The sequence below is a fragment of the Vanellus vanellus genome, assembly GCF_965231255.1.
Source record: "Vanellus vanellus genome assembly, chromosome: 2".
NCBI lineage: Eukaryota > Metazoa > Chordata > Aves > Charadriiformes > Charadriidae > Vanellus > Vanellus vanellus.
Window position 1 is genome coordinate 48413951 of NC_138906.1, and position 25294 is coordinate 48439244.

The window sequence follows — 25294 nt, forward strand, 5'->3', positions numbered from 1 at the left end:
GCTTCTGTTATTTGAAGCTGGCATTATTTAATTTGAGCTTGAATTTTAGTCTCAGTTTGTTGTCAGAAATTAATTTGCAAAACCAGTTTACACAAACCTGTGTTCAAACACTACTAAACTACTTTGTCAGGCAGTCACTTAAAGTACTTAATTCCTAACTTAATGAGTAACTCCTTAAAAGCTAGTTCACATAATAAGGTTTTACTTTATTCATATATATATATATGTATATTTATATAGAGAATTTAAGTTTGTGCCTGCACTTATGGAAATAGAATGGTGACTTCTCCTGTTTATAAAGTTACTAATTTGTGATCTGAGTAAACATATTTCAGATGGAAAGGATAGCACGATAATCAAACATCCTATTCCCAGGAGAAAAGGGGATACAACTGTAATCTTACTTACCTTAATGTCACTATGCGTGCTACTTTCAAAAATATTGTTTATCCTATTCTTCTTATTTTATTCTTCAAGGTCTCTGGGATGCATTTTGTATGAGATGTGCTGTATGAACCATGCATTTACTGGACACAATTTTTTGTCAGTTGTGTTAAAAATTGTAGAAGGCGATACACCTTCTCTTCCTGACAGATATCCAAGCCAACTGAACGCTGTGCTGTGCAGGTATGTTATTTTGTTGTTTAGTAGGTTTTTAAGTTAATTTACAAAATTGCTTAATTATGACTTTTGTTTTTTAATGTTTCAGCATGTTAAATAAGAACCCATCATTGAGGCCAGCAGCAGCAGAGATTCTAAAAATCCCATATATTGATGGACAACTAAAGGTATATAAGAAAAAGCGACAGCTGTACATTAACCGTTTGAGTATGTATTTTGCAAAAGCAGAGCGAAGGCAGAGACAGTGTGTTGAGAAAAACTAATCAGATAGCAGTTCATGGGAACATTAGTCCCGGGGACTTTTAGAGTTAAATTACAAATATGACTGAGGTAGCGAGACAGTGAGAAATGAAGCCCTCGTCACTTTACATGCTGTGTGTATCCCCTTTAAAATGTCGTGAGCAATAAGCAAAATGGGCATTTATGTGTAAAAAGTGCGGATAATTTGGGGCTGGGTACATATAATCTCGAAACTGTTCCGGTTAATCAGTTTTAATGAAAAACAGAGCATCTTGCTCTTTCAGTCCCTGCTTCAGTGTATATATTATTTGACTTTCTAAGAAGGTGGGGAAGGAAACTGCTCAGCTACTTTTTACATTAGGACTGTATTGGGTCATAGCTGAAGAGTCTGGATCACTTTAGCCTCAAGCGTTGATACCAACCTTATTTTATTTCCTTGCAGAATATACAGTCCAAGTTCATAAACACGACTGTGAAAGACAAGGCACTTGATTGGCAGAAAGAAGCTGCTCCCCTTTTTGATGCCGTGTAAGTATTTTTAAGTGTTTTATGGGCAGCAGTATATGACATTACAGTGTTGCCGAATAATATCGTGGTGAAAACATTTGTGTTAATCTTATGGTGCTTTATATTTAGAGGGACCCATTCCCCAGAAATACAGAAGAGTGACCACATTAGTGAGATGCGTAATTAAAATTTAGAGGGGAAGAAAAAAGAATTTACAGCTCAAATATTTTTATTATCTAACTGTAAATTGTGCTTGCATGTGTAGTATACGCACATGTTAATTTAGTACCGATTAGTATGTAAATTATGACCTTTGTCTTTTGAAGGTTTAGATCACTGTTTTAATTACGTCATGATCTTTTATGGTGCTGTTTTTTGTGTACCTACTAAATACTGAATGTGAAAGCTATGCTTCCTAAGTGACACCAAACTAAAAGCGTATACACTTAAACTAATATTCAGCTAATATTTCTGTAGGATACTGTTATATCTGTCTTGTAACTATGGTGAGAAATTAAGGCTAGCGGTGCTTCTTGGCTGTTACATCAGTAGTGCCTTCGCACATGATCTCTCACTTAGGCGCTGAATATATATTAAATTAATTAATTGCATGGAATTACAGGGCTGCAATGATTAAAGCAAATATCAACACAGGCAATTTCATTTTGCCTTTGTAAATTACCTCTGCAGTTTTGATGGCAGCTGGCCCTCCCCTTTGCTCCCTGTCCCTGGGTTTGCTGTACCTGGTTTTGCTCTGTCAGGAGCCAGCACACGCAAAATCGTGAGCTTGTGATCCTGTGTGGGTGCAATGGACGTCCCTGCTTCGTGTTTCCTCCAAACAACTGACAAGGCTTTAACAGCTATCGGAAATTTCTTTCGAATTGTGAAGTAACAGCAATAAAGAAGCCCATGCTCCAATCCAGAATGAGCAACGCCTCTGGGGCAATAGGCCTTTCCCTCTCATTCGTTGTGACCTCTGCTCTCGGGGAGGACCCGCAGTTTTGCAGCGGCGGTCACTTTGCAGATGCTGCCAATTCTGCTGCATGCAAACACCTCTTTGGGAGAGGTGACCACCTTCAACTTTTCGAAAGAAAGTGTTATTTAATATCGGCGGTAGGAAGAAAGCAGAGCAAACACAGTGGAATTCAACAGGGCAAAATCTTCGGTACATCTTTTTTACGCATTTTAACTACTGGGAGTGTATCTGTAAAGCTCTCATCTGTAGAAACTGCGGTTCGGGTTTCCACCCTGTCACTTCAGTTCTTGCTGTCTCTCATTGACAGATGAGTCTCTGTCTTTTTATCGGACCCAAATTCACTGTTTTGGTATGAATAGGTACCTTTAGTATAAATAGGCTGTTGAACTTTGCAAGCATAGATGTAAAATGCAACAATAAATGATACCTGTATTGGCTACTAACAACAATCTAATAAATAACAGCAAATGGATCTGGCTGAGACTACTGTCAAGTTTTTGGCCTTTGTACTATTCTACGTGATTGCTTCTGCTAGAAATAACCCTTTGCTAGTATACTGGAAATAGAAGACCCGGACAAGAAGATATGCAATAGCGGGGAAATATTAGATGTATCTTTTGTCTGCAGCTGCTGTATTCGAGTTGATTCCATTAACTCTGACTGAATTACTGCCCCTTCAAATGAAACATAGTTAACTGCAGAGATGTTCCTCAGAGGTATAACTTAAATAGTTTTGGGGCACTGAAACCTTGCCCAAATATTTTGCCAGCTCTATCTGAATTATATTGAGAGCTTAATGCTCATTAAAACATGAACTATAAGCATCTTGCAGAAACTTTTAATCCATGCCTTTAATTTGTGGTTACAGGATTTCAAATTATCTATATGCACCAAAAGATCGTAGATGCTTTGAGGAAGCAGTATTTTTACCTGCAAAATATATGCCTAGAGTTCAAATATCCCCGTGCTTCTAGAGCAGACTGATAAACCCACTTTCTATTATTTGTAACATACTATGTTCCATCCCTGATCCATTGTCATTGGTTTGAATGCACTGAGTCTTATCACCTTCCAAATTGACATCATATATATTGGCAGAGCTAGCATGTGGCGAGGACATTCGTGTATATCCCAGAATCGGTAACTATTCTTGTTCAAAAGCATGTCTGAAGTCGCTAAGATGAAAAGCAAATTCTAACTACAAACATCATGTTCTTATACTTTTGTTAAAAGGAAATAGAAAGTCGGCTGCTTCTGTGCAGAGGTCCTAAAAATTGTGGAGCAACGGATGGCAACTGTTTCTGTTTGAGCATGGAAATTTGCCTTGAGGTTCTCAAATTCAGGGTATCAATTTGAGAAAAAAAATCCTAGGAGAAGCATCACTGTAAACTATCTTCAAATGTGCTGCAGTCTGATTCTTTTTGGCTAAGTGTTTGGAATACTAATAAAGTCATAATCTTATGACTTACATTGTATTTATGAGAATGTTAGCTGCATTGTTACCGGTAAGCAAAATGCCAAATAGTTTCTGCAATCCTGGATCTAAAGAAGTAGGTGAAATGAAATAAAAATACCTGAGAAATGGTAGAGAGCAGAAAAGTGGAGGAGAGAGAGTTTAAACATAATGAATTTCCCACGCCTGCTGTAACGAAGCAATACTCTAGTCTGAGTGAGTGTACAAGGAGCTGCTTGTTATGGTGTTCTCCCCAATCATTGCTACTTTCTATTTATGTGTTATTTTTTTCTCACCAGGAATTATTTTTTCCATGTACAGTTGAATTTAGTTTCTTCTAGTAAAGGCTTCTAATGGCTTACTTTATTCTAGTCCCATGCAAGTCATAAATTTTAAATATTTAAGTAAGCATAAAGCTGTACAAGTTCAGTTTCGACTTGAATGAAAAATGGCACTTTTTCCCCAAGAGGTCCTTATAATTTAAATTAGAGTTTTTTACAGGGGACGGGAAATATGTCTATATTATTCATACTTGAAGAGTTAGTTCCATTCTTATGAATAATTGAGCTCTTCTTGTCTTTGTCCTTAGTCTATTGCATTTCACACTAATATTCATCTTTACACTATTTCCCTCTATAGCCAACATTTGAAAAGCATAATGAAAACTTCTCTTCTCATTTATTAAAATCCTGATTTCAAAATGATAGCACAGAAGGAGTATTGCAATTTATATGGTTACAAAACGGGGCTCTTAGATGATCAGAAGTTAATTTCTCTCGTAAGAGCAAAAACAGTAATTTGAAATGAATACTTGGTATCATAAGTATAAATAATAGAAAAAGTGATGTCAGTGAAATATGACTGCCAAGGCATTGCAAGCTATGGTTTAATTTTTGTAATTACTGTAGGATGTGAGATAAAAGTCTCAGATTAATATCCTCTTTCTGATATAAGACTAATATTGCTCTCCCATATTGATAAATACAGCCGAGATACATATGTCAATAATTCATGCTCAGCTTTCAGGGATGGTCTGTGGAGGCCATTTGACCAGTGAATTGTTATTATTGATTTTAGGACTAGAAATTCAAGAGGACAATGTGATAATTATAACTGTCATTAAAGACACATTAATATTCTCTTTTATTTTAGACGGCTTGTAACAATCAATGTAAAATGTATGGGTGATACTGCTTTTCTCTGTGGTTCTCAGTTAAAGAATGCCTTTGTACTTGGAATATGCTCAATAATGAAGCCTGATATGGTAAATATTTCACTGTGCTTCAGCATTTATTCTTTTAATGAGCTGAGTTTTCCTTTTTCAATTCTCACTTGGGGGGTTGGACTAGATGATCTCCAGAGGTCCCTTCCAACCCTGACCATTCTGTGATTCTGTGAAATTATGCACGTTCTTCATGAATCTAAGTTTAAGTATTTCAGTTTAGAAGAGGCATTTGCTTTCCAAACTAAGGTCTATTTAGTCTGTTATAGTACCTGTGACTTGCTCGTTATTCCATTTGAAATGTCACTATGTTTCAATATCAAATCAAGATACTGATATTTGCATTTTTATATGAAGATGGGTTTGCATGCATTCAATTTCAGGCAGAGGAAAGTTCATTTGCAAACTCTGCAGGAACTCTCTGAAGTACAGAAAATGACACCACGGGAACGAATGCGGCTGAGGAAGTTAAATGCTGCAGATGAGAAAGCAAAGAAGTTGAAGTAAGTTGAGCATAACATTGGCATCGGGCCCTAACAAAGCAGTTTACCCCATCCAACAGCCTAACGAGAGAGAACTGTCAAGGTAAAAATAAAAATAGAAAGGGTCTTCAGCTGCTCAAAGTGAATGGGGATTTTGGATGAGTTAAATCACAGTAATTATTTATGTAGAGAGGAAAGTCAGAATATTAGTCCAAAACTGGCACTTTGAGCACTGTGTTTCTGGTTAAATAAGTATATGAGAGGTTTTCAGGTGTGTTACAGTAGGAGATTTATATTTTTTTTTAATGACTTGTCATTTTAAGGATTGTACAGTCTGAGCAGTTGGACATTTAGGTACAATCCAGCTTCTGTCAATCGTTTTGGCCTAAGAGATTTGCCCATAGAAATTGATAGCTCAGAGGATACTCTTACCAAATGATCAAACAGGGGTAATGGACGTGTTATAAAGGCTTTATGATTTATGGTTTTTGTTGTTAAGTGGGTGAGACATAATAAAAGGGGGGATTTGAAGGAGAATAAGTACCTTTTCTGAGTGGAATATGGGAAAGTGTCTATGCATGGATTCCTTTTTTAAATAAAAAGAATATACTGTTTTGATGACACACTTGAGCTTTTCCCAGTTAAAAATATTCAATGTTTTATTTGGTATGAATGAAAACTGGAAAAGCACCACATTCATTTTTAATGTTTTCCTCGAAAACATTTTGCAAAGTGCAATGTAAATTAACAAATGTTTACTCAGTTATTTATAGAGGATAATAGAGGAAATAATTATTTTTGATCATGAGAATCAGCATCTTAACCCTGTTGTGCCAAAGCAAGTTAGCAATTCAGTAAGGCAATGATGTCCTAGTACAGAAAAATATTGCAAGGTGACATGAAGTCTGAATTTAAGGCCTCAGCACCTCTGCAGCTACATATACGTGCAAATCAACAGGAATTACAGTTGAGTGAAAGTGCTCAGTAAAATCACATCCTAACATCACTTGTGCCAACTTGCGATGCCCATACCCAAAGGCTACAAACAAAAAACTAAAGGCTTTCATCTCCTTTCGGAAAATGCGTCTGATCAGCATGTACGTCTGTCTGACGCATTTGATACTGGAGACGGTATGACTGGGAAGGGAATACATTAATGGAAAGTGGAAGAGCTGCTTAATGTAGGACCTGGCTTAAGTAGTCTCGTACAGAAGAGCACAGTTTCCAACGCTCCCCCAAGTGAAGTGTTCATAGCATGCAAGTGTTGTGTGCCTGTCTTCAGCTGAAAGGTCCCTGGACTACGTGCTGGAATGAAGTCCAAAGTATTTAAGAGCTTTGGAAGAAACAAAAATGACAGGGACTAATAATTTTCTGTTTCTCAATTATATTACGCAAGTTGTGAAAGAAAAATATAATAGTGTTTGGAAATAAGGCCTGAAATTTCTTTGTGAGTTCACTAAAACTAACTTCACTTGAGGAGATGCCATGAACGTTTGGCATCGTAGGAGTCTGGTTATGGAATTTGCTTTTGCACATCTATTTCTAGAAGATGCCTTTGTGCGATCCCTGACGCTCCACCCTAAACACAAGTATTCTGTATTTACAGGCAGCTGGCAGAAGAAAAATATCAAGAAAATATCAAAAGAATGCAAGAATTCAGGTCCCGTAATTTTCAGCAGCTGAATGTTGATGTCCTACACGTACGTATGGGCTGTTGTTTCACAGGCCTCCTTTATGCATATTCCGTGTACAACACTTTTCTGTTTCCTAAGTGCTTTCTTTAGCATTAGAGGCACAGTCCTGTTCTAAGACTAGTAATTTAGAAGTGCACCAAAGTCTGGACTGCTTAGCTGAACCTGTGGATCTGTCATGAGAGGCAGTGCGTTCAGTTACTCAGATACGGTTTGACAAACTCGCTATTCATTGCACAATTTTCTTTTATTAAGTCACCCTTAAATCTAAATCTGCTCTCCAAAATGTACTTCCTGACAGTCTGCATGACATCAGAGTTCAAAACACATTAATTTTCAAGATAAGTTTAGAATTGTAATCCTTTAAACACTCTAATTTGGCATGGCTGTGGGTTCTTTTCATTTGATTAGTTAAGAATATTAACATTTCAACTGGCTTTTTAGTAAGAATGAAGTCTTGGAATGACTCCCAGTGTAAGCTGTCCTTTGCTTTTAAGCTATCTGCAACAAAAGATAGGCCTGTTCAGTTCTAGCCCTATGTCTTATCGTAGAGAGAACAGTGTCAGTTTGGAAACAGTCAGTGAAAGTATCACAGAAATAATGAGGTTTTGGTTAGTGCTTTGTCTTCTACCTTTTTTTTTGCATGCAGTGTATTTTCTATTTCCCGTTGTGTCTGGAGTGAAAAATATGTTAAATCTGTCTCTGCTTATGGCTGATCATTTACAAAAAAAGTTAGGATTTTTTTTTTTAAGCGTTTGCCTAATAAAAGTTCCAGCAGTTGCGTAGATCAGGACAACCACTGTATTGTGATCCTGCTGAAAGCTCTAACTGTACCTGTTTCTTCATGCTGCTTCCATCGACTAAGGAATCTGACGAGCAGACTTCCAAACCCCCAATTCATTCTCAGCGGGTCATTACATGCGACTATGTGTCCACAGGACATGATGAACCAAGTGGAAATGAGACGTCAGGTCAACTCTGCGTGTCTGAACTCACAGACCATGGTAAGAATTCAAAATTTGATGTTGAAATGAAACTGCCTACAAACAAAGCAAGATTTGATTTTGCCCCTTGCAGTTAACTTGTGGTTGGGAAACTGTGGTATAAAAAGCCGTCCGACCTGTAAAGCAGTCAACAAATTTCCAAAGAGAGAAGGAAAATTATCAATGTGGATGTATGTACAGCAGATGTACAGCAAGGTTACATGGCAGGAGGTCTGTGTTCCCAGAGTCTGAGTGACCTGTGAGCGGCGACTGAGGTGAACGCACTTTCTCCAAATGAGATGCTGAGTTAGAAGGAAATAGCTTTAACTTTACACATATGCAATGGCTGGCGTTAGAAAAGCATTTCCTAAATTAACTCTCTACTGCAAAAATAAGTACAAGAATTCAGAGCATTTGCACCTTTGGTACACTTTGATGCCATTTTCTTTATCTGTAACAATGAGAGAAGCAGATGGAAACTCTTTAAACTGTGCTTATCTATACTGTCCTCGAATACTTAGCTACTGTCTAAAGAATATAAAGTACTATATGACATGTATTTTTCTGTAGATAGGTGAACAAATAGTCAAGCTTCCCAAAAAGGGTCAGACTGTGGAAATGTTGTCCTTAATGAGAAAAATATTTTTAAGAACTCATTCATATGTTTTGTTTCTACGATGTTCTGGAATAGCGTCATACTCTTAAATATTTAAGAGTCATTGTGTAAGCACTATTATGGTGGAAAATTTTTAATCAGATTAGAATCTTGCAAGTATGCATTAATAAACTTTTAAGTATGAAAACGTCTTTTCTCTGATAGCTCTGCCTGTCAGTGTTGGTTTATGTACATTTGCAAAGCTATACGCCGTTAATTTAAAGGCATCAAAACCAGCTTGTTTTTGGTGGAGGTGGGCTTTTTTAATAGCAAATGGCTTTTTTCTTTCAATGTGGCCTCATTTATGTCTACGTGGTTGGCTTGCTATTTCACAGTATAAGGAGGGATGATCTGTGTAGGAGAGAAACCAGCTGCTAGAAATACATCCTGGGGGGAGGGTAGGGAAGCTTGCAAATAGGGGACCGAGAGAAAGCAGTCAATGTGGGTGGGCGATGTACTGGGGGAAGCATACAGAGATACCTAAATAGAAACAGAACAACATGCACGAAAGGAAAGAAACTGATGTTTCTGCCTTTTGAGATCATTGAGCTGTTAAACTATAATGATGGAAATTAGATGCGTTTATATCTGTGATGCAGAAGTTGGGTCAATCCATTGTACAAAACTGAATGCATGTTTAATTGCTTTTGCCAGAGTGTCTGACATTGAAGAGGTGGGTTTATGAGAAAAAAGAGTTATGGATAGGCAAGAGAAATTACATGGTTTCTCTTCTTCGTCTTCTTCGTTTTGTGAATACCTTGTTATTCTTGAAGCTGATGTCAAAGCTGTTACTTACTCCATTCAGTATTCATACTCTTCTTTCCTTAAAACATTTCAGTGCAATCATGCGTGTGCTACATGTCTAATTATTAAGTTATTAATGGCCCCTTTCTATCTGAAGATGTAGAAACAGCTCCAGCTATTGATTTTCAATAGAATTTTATTCTTGATCAATGGGCTACACAGTAGAAAAACAAGAAAGCTAGAAGCAAGTCTGTGAAATGGCTTTATAAAGTTGTCTTACATGTTAATAAACCTTGCTAATCCATACTAGGTTAGCAGAAGTTAGACTATGAAAACCAGACTAACAAACTCCCTAGTTAGAACTAATAATTAAAAACTGTTGAGGAAAGGGAGAAGAGGCAGGAGGGTGTTCATGAACACCAAGAAAGCTCAGCAGCAGCCTTTCGATTACTTCAGGGTGGGCCTAAAAAGTCCTCTCAGGAGTGGGAAAAGCTGGCGGGCAACAGCTAGGGATAGTATCCCAATGCCAACAAGTAGGGAGGAAAGTTCAAACTATCTTTGGCTCATATCCTGCACTCCTTAAAAAAAAAAAAATTGCAACACGAACAGAAGAGAAGAGCAGGGCTTGGAGGATTGAAAGACCAGGCTTTTAAAGGATTAGGGAGAGGCATAGAGAAGAAACATCCTTACACTCAGCTTTCACTGAAAATTATCTACAGCATTGAGAAATGCAGTTGTATGTCATTCGGGAAGGCGTCAAATACAAGGCTCAAGGTTTAGCTTTAGTAAGCAGATTGAAAAACCATGGCATCTTGATCCGATTTTAGCAGTGGTAGTTACACTTGCTGAAAGTTGGGAAAAACAAGGCAGTGTAGTTAGATAAACGAAAATCACTATGACAGTTTGGGGTTTGGGACTTCATGGTGGACGAGTTTCAGCAATGTCAAAAACATTTAACTGCTGTAGACTTCCCTGCGAAGTTTAAGCTTTTCTCCATGTTTCTTTTACATAATCAGCAACGATCTTCTGAATCTTATTTATTCTAATTAGCCCTGTGCACTTGAGAGATGTTTAAAAGAGTTCTCTGAAATCACAAATAGCTGACCAATTAGTCTTCAAGCACGTTTTATTTTTTGGAATGTGAAAGAGATCTGAGTGGACCCTGTGCTCCTGATGTTGAGATGAACTCAAACTATTACAGAAAAGGTTCGTCCAGATTGTTCACAGTTGGTACAAGTTCTTCAGCAACTTCAAGAAATAATCTGATTCTTATTCTTACAGCGAAATGCTGCGGGGAATGTAAATACTATTTTTTAGAAACAAAATTAAGTTATTATTTCAACATCATGTTCCTTACTATGCCATCCAGTAATACTGTGCAGATTTATTCTACTCTCAAAGAGACTAGGGTGCTGCTGAGTCCTGTGGGGCTGATTGACAGTGTGGTTTTTAAATATGGCTGTTCAGATGTCACTTGCTAAGCCAGCCCAAGTTGCGGTGGCTGGTGCACCTTGGCATGTTGTTGCCTTTCCCCCTCTTCGCTTCTGGGATTCCGGGCACGTGCTCTGCACCATCCTCCACACCTCAGCAGAAAATAAAGAACTCGGGGAGAGGGGGGAGACCGAAGAAACATGAGCTTTTGCAGACAGAAAACACTGAAATTCTTTTGTGCTCGCATTACTTAAGCTCAAGAAGAAAGGGTTCCAATTTTAACCTGGGAGTGGGCAGCAGTGAAAAATTATGTGAATAGCAAGTTATGCTATTTTTAATTTAATGAGCCAAGAGAGGAAGCTGTGCATTAAACACACATATTCCAGATACATTATTTTGGCTCCTGTTGGTTCTCTGATAGAAAGCCCTGTCCCCCAATCCCACAACTTTGCCACCATTTGCTTCTGCTCTGTAGAAAAAGAAGTACAAGCGTCAATTTGACCGCCAAGACCCTGTCCCCCAATCCCACAACTTTGCCACCATTTGCTTCTGCTCTGTAGAAAAAGAAGTACAAGCGTCAATTTGACCGCCAAGACCAGACTGTGGACATCTACTTGCGTCGCTCCTTTCCTAAAGAATTTGACCTGTTTTATACACTCTAGAAAGTTCCCCCTGCTTCTCTGCATAGAAAGGTGTTCCTGGGCCAAAATATTGCAGTGCTTGTGAACCTTCTTATCTCTGGCTTAGATTTACTTCTGGTTGTTTCATGCCAACATCTTTAAGATGCATTGCCTTATTGCCTTGGAGCTGAAGGAGCTCTTCTCCTTCCTTTGCTTATTCTCCCCATGTTTCCTTCTGTGTAGTACCTCTGTATAATACTTCTGTATTATTCATAGGTTTTAACTCTGCTCGCTTTTAACATACCTGAACCTTCCTTCTTTGTTCCTTCCTTAAGATGCTTCCAAGCTGGTATCTCCCAATTTACAATAGCTTATTTTGGCTGGGATGCTTAAACTCGTGATCCTGTTCTTTGAATTTTCTCCATCATTCGAGTTCTCAGGGTCACCCAGCGTATGTTGTCGCGCTGTCCTGGTCCTGCTTCATATTGGTGATGCGCTCCATCTTAGCTTCTGGAAAGCAGTGCTGTGCATGCTAGCTCCGGCAGAGCAGACCTCTCCCTTGGCCAGTTGTGCAGCGTCGCTCTTGGTTGCCCAGCGGCGCGTCGATTCTGCGCCCTTCCCACCATCCTCGTGGTCAGCGCTCTTGCAGCGATGGGGAAGTGTTTGAAGAGCTGCTCTGCAGGCATAGATGAGCTTGCAGGGAAATCAAGTGTCTTTTCCTAAAACATCAGCCTAGGTGGTTAGGAGAACTCATAATCACACAAGCTTGGGGCATCCTCTTGGCATGCAGTGGCAGCAGCACAAGTAGGCATGCACACTGGGTTTTTAAGGAGTATCGCTGTAAATCTTCAGGTTCTGGGACTTTGTCTCTTCAGTTCCTTGCTTTAGCTGCATTTTGCATGCATACAAAGGATTCTTTTGGTTTGGCTATTACTCTTCTCCACACTGCAGATCTTCAGAGAGTCATGACAGATGGGTAACATTCCTTGCAATAGCGAAGGTTTAAAAACGTGCTTTAAATTTCTATTTCTCTTAAGTTACTATAATAAACTTCTTAACAGTTTTGCATCTTTACTCATACAATCTGGAGTAAAAAATGTTCCCTTCATTTGTAAAAAGGCAGGCAACAGTGTTGCGAAGAAAGTGAGCTAGAAAAATTGCTTTTATAATTATTATTAACCATATTAAGTAAATGGCTGAAGTGGTATGTTGAGTGCACCATTAGAATTGTACATACTCTTACTGTATATATAAAACAATGAAAAATGGCTTTACTTGTTTGCAACTATTTCATGTAATAGTTTTAATCTGCATTATATTTTTTAGATTTGTTAATTGGAAACAAAACTTAAAAGAATTTATATTTTGATAATGAGATATTTATGGAAAGATATTTTATAGTTGTGTTTAATATTCATTGAAAAATGTTTATGTCTCCATCTTATGTGTCCAGGAATTTATGGAATTGTCGTCATACAAATAATTTAAAACTAGGGTGGACAGATCAGTTAGGAATATATTGTACTACTGGGAACAGTTTTGCTCCATGTCTTTTCCATCTCCAGCTTCTCCATGTAGAAGCACGAGACAACAGAACTGAAATAAGTTTCATATTGAGATTGTGCTCAGAGACCCCGAGCCACTGTCAGTGTTAAATACAAGTATTTGTGTGTCAAAAATATGTTTGTGTATCTGTATGCTTAATTTATTTTCAACGTATAGCGTAAAATTGTAATGATTAATAACAAAATTCCCTATGTATTTTGATTTAGATCCTTTCTTTTCTGTTACATTTCTCCAGCTCATTTTATTGGTTAATTATTTCTGAATATTAAAAAGCATATTTTGCAAATCATGGCAATGAATGCAAAACAGGTCAGGATAAACCCGTATCTCTATTTCCTATTTTTGCTGATAATTACCTAGGAAATAAGTCATTCATCCTCTCAGATTATCATCAAAATGAAAAACCACCTTGCAACGAATTGCTTAACATCACTTCCCCCCCACATTCCCCTGTTCAATTGCTCCCCTGTTCCCCCGTTTCTTTATAGAAATTCTCTCCATTTGGACTAGGACAGACATGTCAGTGTACATTTTTCTGTATGTTCGGTGCATGTCCTTAGCTTTCAATAGTGGCTTTGTGAAAATAATGGTGAGGCAAATTGTATTGTAGGGCTGGCAACTAAAGGCCAGTTTATCTATAAGAAAAAAAAGTGCTGTAAAAAAGAACCGTCTGTATTTATCTGCTCATTTCTGTGAATGATGATGAGTGCAGCTGGAGTAAAATTACTTCTTTTCTAAAACATGAGCAAAAATTATCAACCAAAAAATAAAAGTATCCATGAGCTACACCCAGCCTTGATGCTATGGATGAATATGGTCAGTGCCTTCCTATGCCAGCTACAATGAGGCTGTTCCGGCTAGACAGGTTCATCAGATATTTAATGTTTAATGATGTGGCTTCCTTCTAAAGAGCTACTGGAACCATCATATAAGCAATTCACTTCTTTCTAATGTAACAATATAACTCATCTTCACCTACTAATTAGCTTTATTGAGCTCATAGTCTACTTATCTGATTAGAAAAAAGCATCCAGAAGAGCAGGTGCCCATTTTTTTTCAGACAATTGGATATTGAGAGAAGTTTAGGATGCTGAGGGTCATCTTTTCCATGGATTTTGTAGTACTGGTAGACTACCGTGGCCTTTCTGTGTGGGCTACCACACACTGGGCTAGATTGGATGGAAAATTGCAGCTCTGTCACTACATCACAATAATTGTTTGAGTGCAGGTCCTTTTGCTTTGGTTACAGTGTCTTCTAATGAAGCCCGATTTTACAGCATAATTCTCAACTCTGTGTACAACCTGATTCCTATTGACTGGCTCTACGTTTGCAGAGGTATTTAATAAATAGGATACACTAGTTTTGGGGACTTAATTGTAAAGAATCCAGAGAAATCTTTATCAGAGCATGAATTGTACTTATCCATGTGGGAAATTAGGGTTGAATATCTGATTTTTCTCTAGTTTACTACATAGAAAATCCTCTCGGTAGAGAAGCTCAGTCTTTGCAGTTGAAAAAAGCACGAAGAGCAAGGCATAATCCTGTTATACAACTGTAATAGCTGAATGTTCAAGGTTTCTGATTCAATTTCTACAGCAGAACTTGCCTTGAAATTGGCTACAAAATCATAAACTGTATCTAAAAGTGCTTCCAGATAGCTCAGTGCAATTACAGATGCAACAAAAAACTACCAATTTCTTACCATCATCTTTGATCCTTCTGATTTGGATCAGTTGAAAGACGCTGGGTTGAAAGCTGTCTCCATTAGCAAACCCCTATACCTTTTACAGGAGCCATAAGGACTGTTAAATTCAACAAACTGAAGTCTAACAGGCATGAAAACTTAAAGCCATGCACTGGCATTCCGGGCTAAAAGTGCCACTTTATACTCATATCAATGTCACAGCTGATGAGACATGGTAAACAAGAGTGGGGAAGTTGTTTTTGTTTTTAAAAATGATTCAAAAAATTATATATGCAAATCCATCCGTATTTCTAAGGGCTTGTCCTCATTGCAGGACTTCAGTGCCTGGAATGAAAAAGAAAATGCAGCAAAACACCACTGGATGTAAGGGCTAGCAATAAAATATCGTGTCTTGCAATTTTGGTTTGCCAGGACATTACTAATTGGGGCTTCACCTGCGTTCGAATCCATTTCTGTAAGAACCCCACGTCTGCATAAACTGCTACTCTGCTCTTGATAGACACGTTTGTGCGTGGGGAGAGGTCAAGTTAAAGGAGCAAAATAGCTTAAGCTAACTACTTGTAGTATTTAAATTCTTTGTACAGAAAAAGAATGTAAAACGTTAAAGGCATATAAATTAAAAGGATATATTATATGATCTCTCTGATCTGTATTATATTCCTTTTTATTTCTGTTTGCTGCAAATATTATAACATGTTAAATTCCTCTGCTTAATATGTTGCAGTACATTACATCTTGCAACCCTCCGATTTCATTACAATTCCGAAATAGCGAAGTACATTACAGTAATTGCATACATTATTTCTAGATTTCAATTGCTAATTGTAAGTTATGGATAGATTGCTTTGAATTTCAAGTGGGCAAAGTTCATTTGACTCTCAAATAGGAAATGCTCACTTATAAAATATTGTGGGGTTTTTTCTACTCTGTTCTTTTTACGAGTTTTGTTGAAGGATTTTCAAGGTAATCTTTTAAATCTTGGAAGGTTATTTCTGAGCACATCTTTAAGTATCTCTGCACATGCACATTTTGTTTAGTGCCTGTAAAATGGTATTTATGCATATTGACTGGGTAACTGAGTAACACTCCAAAATATGAACATACAGGCAATCACACCGCTCAAAGGCTTTTAGAAAAATCATGTGTTGTTTTGTTTTTCAGTCTGGCAAGCCAAAGTACAACAGAATAATATTTATAAGTGGTGCTAAGCATCTTTCTGCATTGTTGTTGTTGTAGTATCCTTTGTAACCAAAAAGATTTGGCTCAATTAAGAATAGTGTTGCAGTGACTTCTACTGCAGGTTACCCATTGGTTTCCTCTTTCATGTGGTTCCCCTACTTCCAGGATCAGAAGGCATATTCCCTGAGTTGCTACTTGCCGAAATGGTTCCATGGGATGCTTGCGGAGAGAAACGTGCCTGTTTAGTTCTGGCATTTGCAGTTACCAGTCCTTCACTTGTCCTTGGCACATGGGGTGGCAAAACTCCTGCGACTCTCGCAGGGTTGGAGGACGTAGGCACGCTGGGAGCGTGCCCCTTTGACCTGCTTATCTGCCTCGTGTTTTCATTGCTCGGTTTCACACTGAGATCCCACCTTGTCCCAGATTCAATTAAAGGAATAGTAAATCTGATTTATTCTAGCAAAAGCAAGGTTTAACAAAGTTTGCAAGTTTTAGCCACAAAGAGGAAAATGAATTAACGCTTTTTTGCCTTTTTTCTTTTTTTTTTTTTATTGACTGAAGCGTTATTCTTCTTGTTTAAGGAGTTCTTCCCTAGAAGTATTGCCTTTGGAGAACTGATTTCTTGCTTTGGTTATAGGTCCTCATTTAAATCCTTCTTCCATGAAGGCAACCATAGAATTAAAGAGATATTCTTGGGAATTTTATGACATTTTGGAGTCTAGGGTAGACGGTAATTTAGAAACCTCTATGTGGAGGTTTCTATGCATTGTGCATTACCTTCAAGTTTTTACTCAAATGCTTTAGCTTATTTGAGCACCATCAGGAATTGAACTCTACTCACGACCTCCTTAGGAAACCTTTTCCAAAGCTATGTACTGTTCCATATGCCTAGCTACTTAAATCTTTTCATAGCTTCACAAAAATTCACAGCTTACTTCTTACAAGAAGTCTTGCTCTTACAGCTTCCCAGAGGGAAGCTTGCAGAATGAAGTCTTTAAACAGCAGTTATGTAAAAAAATCCCAAACACTTTGAAAATATGGGGAGAGCACAAATCACATTACTCCAGAGCTTCTACTTTTTTTTTTTTATTTATTTATTTTTCATACTGATTTAGTTTGGCATTGATAAATAGACTCTATCTCAAAATTCACCTTGGTCAATGACTACAGTTAAAATGATTCTGGCCAAGTCTTTTAAAAACCTACATGGGAAGTCCCTTCACTGCTTCCAAAGCATTATGTTAAACATTTTCAAAACACTGTGTGAATTTAGGAAGCAATTAGAAGCAAATGCACCAAGATTGTATATGTACAAAAAATACTATATACTTGTCCTGGCTTCTGCTGAGATAGAGTTAATTTTCTTTCTTTGTTGCTGTGTTTCAGATTTGGTATGAAAGGAGTGCCAATAATGCATATTGTTTTAGTTGTTACTAGGGGATGTTTATACTATTCAAGGGCCCTTTTCAGCTTCCCGTAGAAACTGAGAAGGAGCATAGACAGAACAATGGAACGGTCACTGGAATATTCCGTACCGTAGACCTCATGCTCGGTATATAAATGAGGGTTGGCCGGGGTGCAGGAATCCGTGACCACTGCTCACGTAACCGGTTCACCAAGTGGTGAGAGAGACTTGTGTTGTATTATTTTACCTTGTATATTCTTTTGCCATGATTCTTATTATTGTTATTTTCCTTTTCCTGTTATTGTTCTATTAAACTGTCTTTATCTCAACCCATGAGATCTTTTTCCTTTCCTTTCCCCTCCTTTTCTCCCTCTTCTCCCTACCCTTCTGGGGAGCAATGGGGAGAACTGAGTGACCGGCTGCGTGGTCCTGGCTGCTGGCTGAGGTTAAGCCACAACTATACTAGGTTCTATAGCAGGTACTTTCAGATACTTTCAGTGTTTTAAATCTTCCTTAGAAAGATACTAGTTTTTATTCCAAGTTGTCCTACTTACAGGGCAATATAACTTTACACTGCACTTTAGACTCAAGGTTAAATCGAAGTAAATAAAACTGCACCAGGCACTTACTTGCAAACAAAGCATCTGTGAAGAGCGTGGTGTTGAAAAACATTCAATAAGGAATCCCAGTCCACCCCCCAGTCACAGTTTTCTAGCTCACTTATCAAACGAAACAACATTTCTGGAGAGCTGGGCCAAATTTTATAATGATGTAAGAAGCTGGGGCCAATGTCAAGTGGGGGAGAATTTGCTCAGAAAGTAGCTGTAAATACTGAATTTGTTTGCAGTTTCTACCAGTTTAGCTTTCAGTGCATGTGACTGTCAGACAACTAGGTGGAGGAAATGAGAAGGTGACAGCAATCATAGAATCATAGAATCAGTGAGGTTGGAAGGGACCTTTAAGATCATCAAGTCCAACCATTAACCTACCCTGATAAAAACACCACCACTTCTAAACCATGTCCCTAAGCACCTCATCTACCCTTTTCTTAAACACCTCCAGGGATGGTGAATCCACCACCTCTCTGGGCAGCTTATTCCAATGTTTAATAACCCTTTCAGTGAAAAAATGCTTCCTAATATCCAATCTAAACCTGCCCTGACATAACTTGAACCCGTTTCCTCTTGTCCTATCACTTGTCACCAGGGAGAAGAGGTCACCTCCCATCTCTCTAAAACCTCCTTTCAGGTAGTTGTAGAGGGCGATAAGGTCTCCCCTCAGCCTCCTCTTCTCCAGGCTAAACAACCCCAGATCCCTCAGTCGTTCCTCATAAGGTTTGTCCTCCAGACCCTTCACCAGCTTTGTAGCCCTTCTCTGGACACGCTCCAACACCTCAATGTCCTTCTTGTAGTGAGGGGCCCAAAACTGAACACAGTACTCGAGGTGAGGCCTCACCAGTGCCGAGTACAGGGGGATGATTACTTCCCTAGTCCGGCTCACCACACTATTCCTGATGCAGGCCAGGATGGTGTTGGCCTTCTTGGCTGCCTGGGCACACTGCTGGCTCATGCTCAGCCGGCTGTCCACCAACACCCCCAGGTCCTTTTCTGCCAGGCAGCTTTCGAGCCACTCCGCCCCCAGTCTGTAGCGCTGCATGGGGTTGTTGTGACCCAAGTGCAGGACTCGACACTTGGCCTTGTTGAACCTCATACCATTGGCCTCAGCCCATCTGTCCAGCCTGTCCAGATCCCTCTGCAGAGCCAATCTACCCTCAAGCAGATCAACACGCCCCCCTAGTTTAGTGTCGTCTGCGAACTTACTGAGGGTGCATTCGATCCCCTCATCCAGATCGTTGATAAAGATATTAAAGAGAACGGGCCCCAGCACCGATCCCTGGGGGACACCACTCGACTGGACACCAACTGGATTTAACTCCATTTACCACCACTCTCTGGACACAGCCATCCAGCCAGTTTTTTACCCAGTGAAGAGTATACCTGTCCAGGCCATGAGCAGCCAGTTTCTCCAGGAGAATGCTATGGGAAACTGTGTCAAAAGCCTTGCAAAAATCCAGGTAGATAACAACCACAGCTTTTCCCTCGTCCACCAAGTGGGTCACCTTGTCATAGAAGGAGATCAATGAAGACATTGGTTTACGTTCTTCTGCTATTTTTTCTGCTCCACGGAGCAAAGTGTGTACCTGCGATCTGGTAATTACAATGAGTTTCGCCAGTTAATTTCATCTAGGTATTTATGTCTCAATACTTTTTTCCTAGATTTGCTTGTTTGCAATCATTTACTTGTTTTTGTACTTGTTCCACATATAACTTATATTGCTGCTTATATCCAGATTAAATGTATTTTACATCTTTCCTACATCCAGACTCTTGTGAGCACAACTACTTACACCAAGTTTGGATCTGAACCGTTCCCATTTGTTTTCTACTCTTTCAGTAACTTCTGGCTGTCAAAATACGCCCAATTTATGTCTTAAAAATGGCATTCTAGAACTGAACCTCTGGGAGAAGGAAGTGACTGTCTTAAGGGGCAGCTTTTTGTGTTAACACCTGGACTCTTTCTTACCCAACACTGTGGTCAGACTGAAAGGGAAAGTATCAGGCAGTCTCTGCCAGATTCAGCAGGAAAATGGAATTTTTATTTGAAAGTATGCTTTGACTGATCAAAAAAAGTTTAAAATAACTCAAGGACTATGGTAGTTTTAAATTGATGTCATAAGGTAACTTCGCGGTCATTTTTCCTTTAATTTACAGCTCTTGCTCTGTTCCTGCTAGAAACTGTGCAAATAATAGGGCAACCTTTACAATAATAGGGGCTCTCTGTCCATGAAGGAAATGGCTTCTAAGACTCACTAAGTGCTCCCTGTTATTGACTACATCCCTATATTCTTCTTTCTCTTCATTCACCCACTGATATTAAAAGGCTTTCTGAATATTTGGAAAATTTTTAGTTTTGCTGAACTTTAAACCATGCTTGAAAGGCAGCACGGCATCATCATCTTCATTATCACTGCCTACCAGAGCTCCCATTTCTGCATACACGACAGTTAGAAAAAACTCCAACTAACCACTCAGAAAATTAGTGGACAAAATGTGATGAAAGTGTTCCATCTTGCATTTTTGTTAACAACTTTTAGCAATTCCTTCTTTCCTCTCATGCTTTGCCTCTGTACGTACTGATAAAATACCAGGAGGTGGAAAATTACGGGGAAAGCACCGTGACCTTCAAAGAAAACATTTTTATTGGAAATTTCACTTTGGTTAAAAATAGTAATTTTTCCTTGGAAAAACATTTTGAATTAACTGCTTCATTTCTAACATCAAGTAATAGAAGATCCCCATAATGCTATTCTGATTTAAATCCTCTTTATCTCTATTTTTCCTAGGCATTTCACAATAGGTAAATCATCACTCAGCGAAGCCCACAAGTGAATTGAAGTTTTTTTCCTTTTTAAAATGCTAAAAGGAGAATTATAAAATATTAATTTTTAACTTTGGTTATATTTCTGGTTCTCATTCAGAACAACCCATTTTACTTTATGTCTATGCTGTAAATGGCCATGTCAGAAGGTAATTCCATTCATGACTTCATAGTCCTTTTGTGCTTAGCCAAGAGGATCGTACAAGCCTTTCACGGGCACAAAAGTCCTGTTACATCCCTTGGTTCATTTTTTAAACAAGGCATTTTCCGAGAGTCTTTTTCAGCCTAGTTTAGAAGGGGTGGACAAAAGCTTCCACTGACTTTCTGAACAATGAAGCTTCAGAGCTTAATAATGCGTATCTCGTCTATAGCTGACCAAAGGATGGCAATTCTCTTTGACGGAAACTTTTAAATTTGAAGGTTTTTGTCTTGCACTGGGAAAAATAAACCCAAACCAATCTGAGTGAGCTTAAATAGTGGAATTATCTTATTTTTCCTAATCGTATGAGTATTGACCTGAACTGCAGAGAGGCGCAGTTCTCCTTTGCAGTTGAATTTCTCATTCAGGATTATGTAGCTGAGGGAAACGTGTCTGTTTCAAACCTCTCTCCTAGTGACAGTGCTTCAGCTCTTTCTGTTTTCTCCCTTGAAGGGAGAGATCCCATTCTGTTTTATCCCTCTGTGATAACTGATGCACTATTCTGAAGAGTGGCGGCCAGCCCTGGTCACCATCTCCTTTTGCTGGTGATTTGCAAGAATGTGTACGTGTTGCAGGGGCATACAGAAACAGGTGAGTTTCTGCTTAGCTTGTGAGCACGTATGTTAAATATGTGCACACACACAAACGGTTTGTTTGCAGAGCATCGTGTAACCACAGAATTGTAAAATAATTTAGGTTGGAAGGCACCTCTGGCAGTCTAGTCCAATCCCCTGCTCAAAGCAGGTCTGATCAGACCAACCAGGTTGCTCAGGGCTGTGTCTGGTCAAGCCTTGAACACCTCCAAGGACTGAGATCCTACAGCTTCTTTAAGCCCTGTTCCAGTATTTGATCACTCTTATTGTAAAATTCTTTTCCTAATGTCAAACTGGAATTTATGATGCTCCAGCTGATGTTTGTTGCCTCTTGTTGTATCCCTGTCGCCTCTGAGAAGAGTCTGGCTGCACTTTCCTTTTATCCTCTGAGCAGATAGTTGTAGACAGCAATAAGCTTTCCCCTTTACCTTCCCTTCTTAGGGCTGACCGGACCCTGCTCTCCCGGCCCCTCCTTGTCCCCAGGGGCTGCTGTGATTTCCGTAGGGAACTCCTGCTCGGATGGGATCAAACTGGAATTTGCTGATGAGTTTCCACAGAAAAGAAAGGTACAGAGGCACCTTTGTGTTATCGATGAGGTCTGGCCGGTGGGCTGCCTTGCAGCCCGGAGCAATGCAGAAGCAAAAATGTGAAGGACCGCTCGTCTCTGCTCTTGCCTCAGTCCCCAGCGTGGCTGATGTACAAAGCCTTGCAGGAGGGGTCAGCGCAAGTGTCTGTGTCCTGGCCCCTCCTCTCAATTTTTCCAGCTCTCTGTGGCAGTGTGTGGTAGCAGAGGTGTGGCAGCACCGTTTTTTAGTGTCTTGGTTCATGTCACCATAATGTCAAGAGTGCATTACGTCTCATGACGGTATACGTTTGTCGGAGCAGTCGAATGATTTGCTCCTCACTTTGCTGTCTGTGGTACTGCACAAACCGGGGAGCGTAGCTACATGGAATTATAGCAGTTTTCTCCTTAAGATGGGAAAGTGACAGCTGAGACAATCTGCCTTCTTCCAGAGATGCAATGAAGCCTTGGGATTTAAAAAGTAGAGTAGTCCTTATGAGCCAAGTGTGACTTTGTTACTGTGAATGTAGGTGGTGAAAATGAACATATGTTATACTATTCTGTTTTCTTCTTTCTTCTTCTCCTCTTTTTTTAAATAAAAGAGGCCTCACTTCTTGTCTTCTGCATGCGCTGGAATGCGAGAATGCTGCATCAATGCACCAATTATGAATTCAAGGCAAGAGAAAATTAAAGATATTTATCAAAGTATTTTCATCTCTTTGGAGAAAACTGTTGTTGCCAAGTTACCACGCTACCTGAAACAAGCTCTTGGTGGATTTAAGCAAAATATTACAAGTATCGCATTCCTTTGTTTTCTGTATAGCTTGTCTTCCTGGGAAATAACTGTGCTTTTATGATTTTTTAGAAAATGGGTTTTTACCCTTCCTTCCACTATTAGTGTCATGGTAATATACAGAAAGAAACCGAAAGAGGAATATTATTCAGAGCTCATTTTCTTTCAAATGTCTAATAGCGAATACCAAGTGTCTCAATGCTATGCCCAAGCCGCCTAGCAATGCATAAGTAATAGCTGGGTTTGTTCTGAATGAAGTGCTTTGTAAGCAAATAAAAGGTACCATGACTGGCCTCAGTGCAACATGCACAGCTAGTTAAAATGTAATATATTTTCAGAGATCAGCTGACAGATCAGGGGGCATGAGGGGGCAGAAGCAGCAATAGAGACCTTCCCTTCTGCTCCATAAGGAGCGTGTAAATACGCTGTATCAGACGGAGAAGGGGCATCTGAGGGACAACTATGTTACAGTGGTGTTGCAGCCACCAGGCTGTGTGCTTTACCAGCTGGCATAGTATTAGAAACCTTTGTATTGGATGTTACCATCACTTTTCTTTTCCAAGGGTCTGCAAGGAAAGCAGAGCCCCTGCCTACCATGTGTACGCTGCACAGAGTGACTTCGCTGCACGCAAGGAACCGGGGTGATTTGGACTCTCTGTGCTCAGGCAGGTCGGGAGTGCAGTGTGAGCAAGGGGGCCCAACGGGTGGCAGACAGCCTCAGGACCTTCTTAAATGCGACGCTGTTCCTCTCCCAGCTCGCTCCAGTTACCCACGTTTAGAGTTTACTCGGCCAGCGTGGGTACAGCTCGCCACATTGATTTATGGTATCTGCTATGCTAAAGCTATTTTACCTGTTCTTGAAATTAGGCTGATCCCGAGTCTCAACTAAATAAGCTGTTCTGTAGTCAGATTAATTCTGCATCTGTAGCACGTGGATGACTGGGAACTGGCGCTACTTAGCAGGACTCAAGGAACTGTTATATGGAACCAGACAGTCTAATTGAATGTGTTGATGTTTTGAAGGTGCCTTCTTTAAAGATGCTTGTCATGAACCCAAGATGTTTTAAAGACTTGTAGTAGCTAAATCCCAAGTTCCCATCGACGGGACGTGCCGTCTTCTTTCAGAAATGTCACTTGGAATAGTTTCTGAATCAGGGCCAGTAAACATCTGTACCCTGAAACATCTCTAGTGTCTGAACTAACATTTAAAATTGTGTTACTGAGCTCGGATTAACTGGCCATCTATGAACAGCTGTCAAAACAATGTCACAAATGGTAAAGTGAGCGATTCTGACAAGGCTGTAAAAGCTGGTGTGGTAGTGGCATACAGCCAGTGCCAGCCTCTCCATGTAGTTCGGAGGCATCAGCAGTTCTGGCTGCTCGCAAGGTATAGAGCTTTACTGTAGCCAGAGCAGACATTTGAAAGTTATATTTATGAGTAAAAAGACTGATTGGAATACCTTGTTTGGTTGGGAAGGAAAGGATTGTGTTTTTTAGTATATCAGTAAACAAATTAAGAATGTGGGAGGAGAAAACAACTCAGAAAACACTACTGTAGTCCAATGTTTGCATTATAACATGATAAATATTATGCATATATGAATATGAATAATAAATATATGCATTCATATGTATTTGAATGCATATATAGGCATAGGTAGAATGCAGACGAACCTAACAAAATTATACTAGTCACAGGAATGACAATCTGTCTGCAAGAAAGAAAAGTTAATGTTCACTCTGTTTGGAAAAGGAGATGTGTCTTCATTTAGTACTGTTCTTTCCATGCTAAAAAGGAATGATACTAAAGATTATAAATTTTTAAGATGAAGTGTTAGGCTTTTCTGACAAATGGTACTTTGTAGAAATCAAGCAATTAAACACAATAATAAATGCTTTCTTTTGTGGGAAAAAGTTTTTGGGTTGGAGTGGTTCTTCTTTTTTTTTTCTTCCCCAAACTAAGTTAGGTGAAAAATAGAAACAGGAAGGATTGGAAATTGTGGCAGTGGAGCATGATGCTATTATCAGCTTCCATAAATATCTTAAAACAGAGAAACCTGAGTGAAAATGTGTCAGTAATTTGGACATAAATCAAGTTTATAGAAAAAGGAAGTATTTTTTTAAATACTTTAGAGACAGTAGACATCATATCTCAACAGGAGAGCTTCAACCACCTAGTGCTGCAGATAAATACATGTTCACTTTTTTCCTGAGTTCTCTTTCTTACA

At 39.1% G+C, this 25294-nt stretch overlaps 1 protein-coding gene across 1 annotated transcript in view; it reads left to right on the forward strand.

Annotated features, from left to right (window-relative positions):
• Window positions 1-25294, forward strand: part of NEK11 (NIMA related kinase 11) — a gene marked incomplete at its 5' end in the record, with an annotated part of 94127 nt that overhangs the window by 37842 nt on the left and 30991 nt on the right. The window contains 6 exons of the mRNA XM_082499353.1: window positions 478-627; window positions 710-788; window positions 1304-1389; window positions 5403-5522; window positions 7108-7201; window positions 8058-8196. Coding sequence (XP_082355479.1) covers window positions 478-627; window positions 710-788; window positions 1304-1389; window positions 5403-5522; window positions 7108-7201; window positions 8058-8196 — 668 coding nt within the window. The remainder of the gene's footprint in view (window positions 1-477; window positions 628-709; window positions 789-1303; window positions 1390-5402; window positions 5523-7107; window positions 7202-8057; window positions 8197-25294) is intronic.